Here is a 12,206-nt window from a genome sequence, read left to right as displayed (position 1 = left end):
CTGACGTTCATGGCTGTTGTCACTGCCTCTGCCGCTGCCATCGCCTGTTTTCATTTGAGTGACAAAAACTGACAGTTTGCAAGGTCACGTCACATTAATTTGCTGACAATGATGTATTTAGAAGTGCAGGCTCGGCTCGGCTCGGCTCCGCTCAGCTCGACTTGCGGGATGGCATTTTTAAAGTGCTCGCCAATTAAGTGGCGAATTTATGAAAAATTTCTAGACGAGTAACTTTAACAAATTCCTTCTCTCTCTCTCTCTCTCTTTCTCTCTACATATATCTTTGCAGTGTAAAATGCGAGCCGGGCGAAAAAATACGTAAACAACATAAACAATAATACTATTTACAGCAGTAGCGGCAATAACACAATCGCTGTCAAAATGCCCGCCATAAAAATTCAACAATTGAATTCGTTTAAATTACAAAAGGAAGTGGCCAAATATTCAAGGAGCCAATGGCCACGCCAACATTTGTGTAATCATTGCTCTGACGAGATTGGGGCAGAAGTTCGTGCCCATGACCAGCACAATCACAATCACCATCGCCATCGACATCGCGAACGCCATCAGCACCTTTGTCCCGGCCATCACCACCACCCCGACCATTATCGTCGGCAGCTGGGTCGTCAGCGGGCATTCGTCGCCTTCATTTACAGTTGCTGGAATTTTGCAACAAATTATTTAAAAAGTTATTGTCGCATTAAGCGTCATGGTGTTAATAACAATAAAACTTTATGCTGGCTGACATTGACTTTGATTTTATTGAGCGGCACAGGATCGGGCAACAGCAGCAGCACCAGCACTAGCACCAGCACCAGCATTAGCAGCAGCAGCATCGGTGGCAGTGGCAGTGGCAGCGGCAGCCTCCTGGCCAACAGTTTTGGCGGCGCTGCTACTTTGGAAATCGGTAAGTGGCTAACGATTTGTTGTTGTCTTACATTGTTCGCATTAGAAATTAGTGCTCGTTTTATTGCTCCGCTCTTTCGATATAGCGGGGGCATAAACAATAGATGTCAATAGCATTGAATTGAAGCACATTGTAAAATCGTGCTACAACAGATATACGAGTCAGCTTTATTCTCTATGGCGTACGTAAAAGGTACGCTTTAGAAAGGTGCTTAATGCTCAAATCCAACTGAAATAAAAAGAATAAGAAACTGAAAACAATTATTCTGTACACATCTTAAGATAAAATATAATACAAAATAAAATAAAAGCTCTGACCCTTGCTAGGACTTGCCTTCAAAACAAAACTATATTTGTAAAGTAGTTGAGTCAATAGTTTGTAATTCTATAGGAAAGTAAAAGTAAAAAGAAATTATTTTATTGATCAAAATAATTTTATTGTTTTTATGGCGCTATGAAAACCTTTTACAAATAATAACAAAGTGTAACAGTTGTTTAAGCAAATGGGATTCAAATATCCATTCTCTACCATGGATTTTTCTAACTTATTCGAAACTGAGAACACATCTTACAAAAAGAATATTTCAACACATTATTTAGGAAATTAAAATAGAATCTATACAATATTTTCACAGCATTTGAATTTTGTTAATTCCTTTTTATCAATTGAAGTAGCGATGAAGAACCTATTTTGATTTGTTTGGAAAGCATGCCTCTTTAATTTTGCAAATAATACGGGTTATAGTTTGTTTAGGTTTTATGAACATATCATGCCACATAGCCTTGCAACATCTGCTTTTGTTTTGCCAATCCCTGTCTACCACGTCCACCTCCTACAAGTATTTCGATAATAAGATGCATCGGCTTTGGTCAGACAGTCAACATATTGAGTTCTAGTTTTATGCAACCCTTACGGGGTTTAGTTTACTTAGGTTTTATTAATATTTTATAAGTTATGTTGCTGCTTTAACGTGCCCCTGATTTGGCCCCTAACTGCCTTCCAACTAGCCGTGCAACATCTTCTCTCGCTTTCGCTAACTCCCCGTCCAGTCTGCTCCGACAGCGCTAACAGTTAACAGTTCAACAAATACCGTATGTTCGGTTCCCACGACATAAATTTATGCATTTTTATTTCAACAACATGGAAAAAATTCAATACAGAAAAGGTACAAGAAAAAATTATATTCAAGCTCGTACACACTCCCACACACACACTCGAATGCACCCACACATGTTTGAAAATATTTTTGCATTTTAGTAGCAAAGCCAATAGCAATGAAATTTGTTGCTCTACTTAGTCGACAACGGAAATAGTTGGAAAAAGTTGCACAACAATACATTGGCATTTTTGAAATAAAATATATTTGTTGGCCATGCATCAATGCTTTGCATTGTCAGGATGTCCGAGGAACTCGTTCTACCCCCAAAAAATGTGTTTTTGAAGCCAGTCCAACGACAAGCCAACGACGATAAGGTTCCGCTTCATTGCACTTGATGCAACAATCCATTGGTCTTAGAGCTAATCAACTGCACTGCGCTGGGAATGGGAATGGGAATAGGAATGGGAGGCAGAGCCAAACCCTGGCCCACCACAACCGAATACGTGTACTAAATGCTGTAGTGGATTTTGAGCACTAAATATTTGCTGACCCGCACAACCCTCGTCGGGTCCACTTGGTCTTGCACGAAGACAACATTTGCATGCACGCATTTGCATCAGCAATCAACATGGAAATCAATCAACCGCAAAGCGGCAGGAAAATGCCGGTACGGGACTGGATGTTGTTGGTAGTCCGTAGCGCCACGGACTTCGGAATGCCCCGGCGGCTGAGCAACTCAGCGTTCAAGTGTTTCCTTTGGGTGCACAGACAAACCAATAACACAAGACCCATAACTAATAACTGTTAACCTTTATACGACCATCCAGTCATCCATCTTTCCGTATGCAATGAATCTATTAACCAAAATGTTGAATATTTCCAAGGGCGAAGTTGTGGGGCCTTAATAGTAAATCCAAATTGAGCGTCGTTTACAAATTTGATGAAAAATAGTTAAAATTTCAATATCAGTAGTTGATCACTTTATTGGTAGTATATGGTCAGAAATATGTGTTTGAGTATTCCTAAAAACCTAGTTTTCTTAGGATCTTTTGGAGAATATAAAGGCTTTCCAAAAATTTATAAAATGAAAATACACAGTTTCATGTTATGGATTAATGGAAAGATATTCGCATATATTTATATTTTATATACAACTTCAAACGGAAATCTTCGGCGGCTGAATGAATAAATTCTGAAATTCTGTTCTTGACTGAAGTTCTTTTTTTATAGATAGGTTGAAAATACATATTGATTGTTAAAAAAAAATTATATCTATTGCCTAATTTGTCGCTTTGATGATACGGTAAAAAAAAGATATAAAAAGATATGTCAATCTCGAGCAGTATTTGGAATAACTTTTAGTGAAGACATGCTTTTGAAAATCAACAAATAGTTTGGCTAAATCTATGATCTATGATAATTTCGATGAGAAATGTAATAGACTTCCATGTTCTATTTTTAATTTGAAGCATATGTATTGCACATACTATAATTATGTTCGTTTAATGCCAATCGCTCATATAGGGGTTAAGAGGAGGGCTCCGAATAAACAGGCAGTAGGCACTCGACCACAACCAATTACAGAAATTTACGCAAAGACTGTGCGGCATATCCTTGCGGGTGAGCAGGCGCCGTCGTCATTAATAAACATGAGTAACTGATAGTGCGTACATTAGACAATGGGTGGGTGAATGGTTTTGGGGGTAATAGGTGGCCTGAAACCTAGCTGCCGCCTAACAAAACAAACCCCAAGTACAATTGTAGGCCCCAGACCTAATCGAAGCCGCAGCCGCAAATCGGCGGCGCTTTTGATAGATTGCGCGCAGGTTGTTCTGTCCCGAGCCAGAGCCAAAGTCAGACACAGAGTCAGAAACAGAGCCAAAGCCGGGGCTCATTACCATTGCTGATTGGTGCGGCGGGTCTCGGATCTCACGTGTGTGGTCGCGTCCATCTTGGAGTTGTGTGTACTCACAGCTGGCGCACTAAACGCCAGCTCCTATATATGTATATACTATATATACAAAGACAGTATGTATTTTTTAGCATTGTTGTTGGCATATATTTGTGCCATTCGTCTGCTGAGCATAACAAATTATCTTGTTGTGGGCCTCGTTAACGAACTTGTTTCACCGACCATCCGACCGCCTGACTGCCCGCTCGTCCGCCGGATCGACTGGCCGGCCAGTCGGTAGTTTGTTGGTCCAGTAGCAGGAAATGGAAGAAACAGACCCCGCCGCCGTCCTCATCATCATCATCATCGGTGTCTGAATGAAAACCATGTTGTCTGCCGGCTTTGTTGTTGGCCAGCTCGATGTTCAGCTGTTTGCCTGAATTTATTTAAATGTGTAAATATCTGCATGTCTGCCATATTTCATTCGACCGTAGGCGCGCTGAAATGTCGGCCGATTGCTTTCGATGCGAATGAGAAAACACACACACACACATCTATATACACAAACATACAAATTCAAATTGATAATGTTAAACGTTAAAGCGCAGCACTCGACGCTTTTAAATGCCGAATAAATTGCCATTGAAAATGTCTGAAATAAACGCGTTGAGTCGCCGTTGAAAAGTGGCTTATGGCCAGCCCGATTGTAGGTAGGTAGCGCATGATAAATGCCTCCCATTTAACAATTCGAGGTCAAGTGGTTCTGTGGTCGTCTAGGGCTGGCTGCCTGGCTAGCGTTTTAAATGCAGCCTCCACTGGGCGGACATTTTCAAGATGGGTGTGGCAAGAGATAGATGTGCCGGACAAAAGGAATAAAAAGAAAATGAATTTAGTGCCGAAGAAAAAAGTCAAGCACCAAGAGGAGAGAAACTTAAACATATGTCTTAGATAAGGAATGTGTGGCGTTAGAGCATCTGAACTCAAACTTTGTTGAATTTTAAAAAAGGAGCTGAAAGGAAACGGTTTTTTCTATTTTTTAAATACAAGTTAAAACTTTTGTCAGTATTTCTAATAAAAAGCAATATTTCCTAACAAAGAACTGCACGTTGTCTTGTTTTAATTTAAAGTTTTAAAAATCAAGAAATAGTACATTTCGCCAAAATGAAAGCTGATTTCCCAGCGAGCAAAAAAAAACTCAAACCTTGCCACCAAATTTGCATGCAACACGACGGCTTTGTTCCCAATTAATTATTAATTATTAATCCAACTGCCTACTATATAAGTTTAGAATATTAATGCCATTTTAATCAAATTTGCAGTAATTTATAAAATCACAAAGCATTATAATATTTAAATAAATTATATAATTTTAAATAAATATTATTCTTCTACATCATACAAATTCTTTTAAAAATACATATGTTTAGCTTTTGAAAGCTCCAACAACCGTCAAATATGCCATATTTGTACCTTTAGCAATTTTTATGGGCAGAGTCAAAACTGTGAAGTAAAATTGGATATTTATTGCCGGAAAACTCGCCCAGCTAATAATTACTTTAGTCATCAACCTGCTGTAACCTGCAACTCTGCGCAACTCTCTAAACCAATTTCAAAATTAATTGCCAGGCAAGGCAAGGCGCGCATACGAAACACCCAAACACTTTTACTTTCCAGCCCAAGACATGATGTCTGTCAAGACCCACACACATTGCCACTGCAATGAAAAACCACTTTCAACATGCGTTCGGATCAGTGGCAGATGCAGATTCCGATTCAGATGTGTTGGGGCAGTGGAAAACCTGATATGAATGCTTGCAGTCCAAATTGTTGTCGGTGGCTGTCTTTGTGTCTAACGCGTTGTATGGTAAGCCGTTAAAACGACGGCCTAAAACAGTGGCCAACACGATCAACTAAACACCAAATGCTCAAAATGCATGTTATTTAGTCTACTACTGGTTGTGAATTGTGGCAGCAGCTCGAACAGTGGTTTTGTTTCAATTTCAATAAATTTACTAAATTATTTAAATGGTTAAAAAAGAAACCACTTAACTGAAGCTAAGATCTTTATTAATGCATAATGATATGAATATTTTATTTAGAAAATATGATGACCTTAGATATGGTTGTAAAACAAGAAAATATATATATTGACCAAGAACATAGATGAAAATACTTACGAGTATGTTATAATATTAAAATGAAGTACAGCTTGCTTGAAAATATAAAATAAAGCAAAAATGTTAATAAAAAGAAAAACGGAATAAAATAGCTGACGGCCATAATTAACTTATGCTGTAAACTTCAACGCAACCAGCTGGTTGTAAGCTGTCTAGTTCAGGGAAAATGTTGGTGATCGGCAGATGGCTTTATTATTTAGCTTAACTATATAATTCAGAAACGTTTGTTAACTTTATAAAAATGAAAATAAAGGTGTTTCTCGTTAAATTAAGCAATTAAGCCAAGTGCGTGTTCAATGTTTTAACCACTGTGCTGCGGCACATTTGAAAGACAGCAACAGCAAAAATATTTATGTTAGGTGGGCGGAGGGTGCTCGGGCGGGTATCAAAGGAGAATGCGACACTAAAACGCTGCAAGTGTAGCGGAGGTAGTGGCGAACAGTTTGTGGAATAGGCAGGCAGCCAACCAGCCAGCCAGCCAGCGAATATCAGTCAGTTGGTCGACCAGCTACCGTTGCTGGCTTGAGAAGACCAGTTTGGGACGACTGCCTTGCATTTCTTGTGCTCCACTTCACAGGCCTAGAGCTGGGCTTCGGGTCTAAGCTCACAGCTGCATAGATTGTGGGCCTGATAGCGGCGAACTGACAAGAGGCACGTCAAAAACGAAATAAAACATAGAAACAAAACATATACAAAAAATTAAACAACAATTAATAGCTTGGCACCAGCAACTTATGCGCAGTCTCGCGACCCCAACGGGACCCACAACAATAACAACAACAACAACCAACAGCCCAGCACCCACAACACGGCATGCCCAATGCACATTTTGCATGCCCCGCAGAGTGGAGCCGATAAATTAAAAGTTACGCTCAAGTCAGCGAGCAAGCGCTGATAACTTCGTGGCGATTAGAGCAACCAGCAACATGAACATGTTTTGCTCTCAGGCCAGTTGATGTTGCGATACCCTTTCGAAAGGGATTGTTGCTTTTATTATGGGTCTTGCAACGCCTAGAAAAGCAAGTCAACAGAATCAGTTCTAAGTTCTGAGAAACAAAAGATTGTTTTTTTAGAACGTTGACTATGAATTACAATTAAAAGACTGCTTCTCAGGATAACAAAGTTGCACAGAATAGAAAAAAATTAATAGATGTGCATTCAAATAAATATAAAAAAAGTCATATAAATCAATTTGAGCTGATGTAAATAAATATAAATGAATATCAATTACAATTCATGAATTTAAATAAATGGAGATGATTCGAAGTGAACAGAAATCAGTAGAAATGAAAATAACAGAAATAAATATAACTACAAATTATGTCATAATATAAATATGAATAAATAAACTATATTTCAAATATATATAAAAAGAGAGCAATGAATGAAAATAAATCCAGGTGAACAGAAATAGCATTGAATTGCATTAAATATAAATTAAGACCAATGAATGGAAATGAAGAGAACTAAATAAAAAGGATAAATAGTAATGAATTGAATTTTTAGAAATATGTAACTAAATGAATGGTTGAATCATGTTTCGAAAAGGCGAGTAATATTGCTATAAATTTTAAATGTATATCAATTATTAAAGAGTCTATTTGTTATAAGCTTATAAGTCCAGTTGGAATTCAATTGTCCACACTTGTAATGGAGTTCAGAGTAGATCTAGACTATGCACAATGTTAGGCTGCTTTAAAGATGATTCATAATCATAGCAGTTATACCTAGTAATAAAATAAACGATTTAAAATAAACATAATTCGCTTGAAAATATGTATAAATGAATACAAAATTGAAATATAATTAAAGAAAATGGCAGTAATTTAAGGAGAATTGTTTCAAATAGATGAGCTTAGAGGTTTCTTCCACATTTCTTATTTCTTCCACTTGACTGCCATTGAAATAATTAAAATAATTATCCTGAAGATGCTTTACATGCAATGCCCAACAAAGTAATTATGTTTCCTAGGGAAAGTCATCTTCGGCTTTCTTATGCTACTCATTTCTCAGTCTGTTGCTATTTTCTGTCTTATTTTCGGGAATTTATGTCTGGGGCGATAGAGACCGTCCAGTAGTACGAGCAGTGTGTTTGCCGCAGTCCGCGTGCCAAAAGTGAACGTTGAAAATGTGGTGACATGTGCATTTAAGATATACCTCCAACGCATAAATTATGTTAATTTATGGCATATCTCGCTCAGCTTGTAGTACAACGCAGCGACAACAGCAAAAGTATCTGCACTTTGTATCTGTAAGTGCAATGCATTTAGTTTATCTATCGCCAGCTTGTTTAATGTTGCGTGATAGATGTTTGTCACGTCACGTTGTGTCGCTGCCGATGTGTGCCCACCACCTCATTTTCAATTAGACACTCACTTACACACATGCACCTACTATATTAGCTGGAAGGCATTTGTTAATGGCTGCTGCATCCGTAAGATACAAGGCCCATGCGTTTTGATTACACTATGCAACCAAATAATATTCAACTAAACAATAAACAGCAATTTTAATTAACTAGAGAAATTCTAGAAACTCATTATCGAAAGTATAATAGATTTGTAGCATTTCTATTTCAATTGTTTTAGGCAAATTGTGCGAGAAAGGGGGAGCATCTAAGTAATTCCAATATTGGACTTCTACATGCATTAAATTTTTAGTTGAAATGGATCGATTATTTGTATGAAATCCCACGCTTTTATATATTTTAATGACAATATAATTGAAAATGAGATTTGAAATGCGATCCCAAATCGAAAACTTTACTTTCCATTTATTTCAGATATAGATTAAGAGGCATTCAAGATATATTTATCCCCTTAGGCTTTTGATACAACAATATAGTTACAACATAGGCTAGTCTCAGCATCTCAGCAGTTACCAAATACTAAGTTACTCATTATTCGTACTAATTTGAAATAAATTCAACTTAAAATTGAATTTAAATTCAATTGAAATCGATGTCAGCAGCTGATGGTATATCAGGATTAAACCTATACTACCGGAGCTAAAATTTACTTCTTAATAAATAAGCTGAACCCATAATTTATGAAGTAAGAAGCTGTTTATTTATTTATATAATGCTAGTTTAAGAAGAAGCTGTTTATATTTTTATAAATGTCCATGTACATCACAGTTCCACACAAAGTTCTTTAAAATCTTGATGTGAAAAGCATTTCAAAATAATTGTAAATATTTATAACAATAATTGACTGGCCATTTACCTTACAAATTCTAACCCGTTGTTGTTAGATGAGATCTGCATGCTCGTATTTATTTCATGCCCCATCTGAGCTTCACTTTTGGTGTATGGGGATTGTACAAAATCATGTTGGATGGTGTTATTGAAACTCAATTAAAATGCGTGTATAATATGCTTACACTCAAATACACACACAAACACACACAAACACACACATACACTCGCACACACCCGCACCGCGTTCACTTTCAGCCGCAACGAGCCATGGCCAAAAGTTGTGTGCGGGCTCTGCTTAATAAAGCACGCCTTGTTGCTTTTGTTGTTTATGAGCGCGTCGGGCAGATACGCGTCATTGAGTTGCGCGTTCTACTCGTAGGCGACTACTGGCACCCTTCCCGCTTTCTACAAACCACGATTGTTGTTGTTGCTGTTTGCGATGCTGCTGCTGCCGCTGTTGCTGTTGTTGTTCTTGTTTGGCGTAACTTTTTGGCGCCTTTGAGCAACCCACAAAGCATGCCTTCCCCTGTCCATGCCATGCCATGCCATGCCTTGCATCCAACTGTAAAATTGTGCAATTTTCAATTTCATAAACTTTGGCGGGCTCACGCGCTTGCTGTTTGTTGTTGCTGTTGTTGTTGTTGTTGTTTGAGAGAGAACTTTTGAATTTGAATTATGATTATCGCAAGCACACATAGAGCCAACAACAACAACTCTCACACTCACCTCAGCACGTGCAGCGAAACTGCAACGGACAGGCGAGCGAACGAGCGAGCGAACGAGCGAGCGAACTCAATGCGCTCAAGTGCAGTTAATTAAATTTTGTGCAATTTATTTTGCGCACAACTTTTGCGCACCAACAACAACAACAACCGCCCGTCCGTTGCATTGTTTACTTTTCACTTTGTAGTTTGTGCACTTTGCCATAAGAGCTTACGAAATAGTTTACCAGCCCGTTTCCAAAGCTCCCAACAACAGTGGGGAACATTTTAACTGTGCATATAAATATAGGCTAATCATATCATAAATACAGATTCTCCCAAATAGAAATGTCTACACTTAATCAAAAGTAGGTGTAGGGTGTAGGGAGTGTAGTAAAATAATTGCTCACAAATTTTTTTTTTATGTTAACAAAAAAGAAGAAAAGTTGTTTGCATCAGAAAATATATATTCAATTATAAACCTACTGTTGATTTCAACATATCAAGAGAAGGGTTTTGCATTAGAAAATTATATTTAATTATAAATTTTCTATCGATTTCCATATATGTAACTAAGTTTCTTGATTATAAATGAATCAAGTTTTGAGAATTAATATTTAAATAATACTTTAATTCATATGTCGACAAATAGAAATTTGAATATTTAGACCATAAATATAAGCTTAAATAAAAGAACTATATTTATCCCTCCACTCAATTTTGCACTTAGCAAGATAATATTATACCATTTATATCCAAAATATATTTATACAAGTACTATACAGAAAAGTATGTATTGAGCATGGCAGGCTCCTATATAAAGTGGTTTGAGCACTTTATATCTAAAATAAATAGAGCATATTGGAGGAGGTTTAACAAACAAATTGCTCAAATCCGAAGAAAATAAAATAAATTTATATAAAACATAAAATATAGCTTTATTTATAAAAATGCTTTCAAATTGGACTTTCTTTTATTCTAATTCAAAAACTTTGCAAGAGCACGGAGTGTCGTCAAACGAATTCTACAAATATTTGCTATTTCACAAAATGGAAACCGAACACAAAGGGTTTTCATTAATATAGTATTAATAAAAAGTGAGGAAATGAACAGTGCAATCAATATCTTTATTTCCATTTCGATTTAAGGAAAATTTCCCAATACTCCCCACTGTTCCTCACACGTTTGTCTGCTTGTGTTTGTATGTACATAATACCAAAGTCCATAAAATGCTTTGATGCATATTTAGCCGCCTGCATGGGTAGATTTTTGTTTAAACAGCATATTTTCCAACTGATTGGCACATTTGTTTGCCATTGATTTGGCACACATCGCGTGCTTTAATGAGCTGATGTGGACTTATGGCTGTCATAATTAATGGCCGCCCATTAAAATTGAAAAACTAGAAAATGGCGCGCACATCGATCAGCGAACAGCAACAGGCACGAAAAACTGTTTTCCTATAGTTTTCATGGCTTTTCTTCTCCTCATTTTTTCGAATAATTAAAAATAATTTATGAGCAGCAATATGTCAGACGTAATGTAAATATTTCCAAGACTTTGAAGGGCTTTCGTGTTGTCTTCAGAAGGAAGGTTGGGGGGTCAGAATGAATGATTACAACAATTTAGTGCTAAAGTTTTCGCCGCGCATTGTCTGTAAATAATTAAGCAATTGCGTTCAGGGTAAATGAGTTTTTAGTGCTAAAGAAAGTAAATGATTTAGTTGTGATGATGTTGATGGGCGAGATGAGTTAGAGAAGTTCGCAGAATAAAATAATAGTGCACACTTATGAGTAAGCTGTTGATATTTAGATCACACTTAAAGCTATAATCATATCTGAAGCATATATATCTCTGACCACTTACGGCTGTGAGTAAGGGCACTGCTTTCCGTACTATCAATACAATTTTACAACGAGTCGGAGATATTCCTTACTTTCTTTTAGCTCATTAAGTAGATATTAATTGGAATTCAATTTTCTCCCCTTCTTACTTTTTGTTTAGTTTTCGTCTCTGATCACATTTGAGAGTCAATCGCATCCTTATCTTTTTAGTTTGTTTTATAATTTATTCATATTTTATTCATCATTTTTAATTGCCTAATTTTTATGCGTAAAATACAAACATAATAAGTTTGAAAAACTACTTTTTTCAAATAAAACCTCATTAAATTTCAAAACTCTGGTTTGCTTCTTATTTGTTGCCCACCACCCACACAATTGTTCCCACAGC

The 12,206-nt window shown here is 37.0% G+C and overlaps 1 protein-coding gene across 1 annotated transcript in view; it reads left to right on the top strand.

Annotated features, from left to right (window-relative positions):
* Nucleotides 1-381: 381 nt before the first annotated feature.
* LOC115626555 (discoidin domain-containing receptor 2) overlaps nucleotides 382-12,206 on the top strand; it is a 137,524-nt gene continuing 125,699 nt past the window's right edge. Inside the window, exons 1-2 of the mRNA XM_030521933.1 lie at nucleotides 382-507; nucleotides 571-907. Of these exons, the coding sequence (XP_030377793.1) occupies nucleotides 382-507; nucleotides 571-907 (463 nt within the window). The remainder of the gene's footprint in view (nucleotides 508-570; nucleotides 908-12,206) is intronic.

Source organism: Scaptodrosophila lebanonensis, unplaced genomic scaffold (genome assembly GCF_003285725.1).
Source record: "Scaptodrosophila lebanonensis strain 11010-0011.00,11010-0021.00 unplaced genomic scaffold, SlebRS2 tig00000085-arrow-pilon, whole genome shotgun sequence".
Taxonomy (NCBI): domain Eukaryota; kingdom Metazoa; phylum Arthropoda; class Insecta; order Diptera; family Drosophilidae; genus Scaptodrosophila; species Scaptodrosophila lebanonensis.
This window is presented reverse-complemented; position numbering and strand designations above follow the sequence as displayed.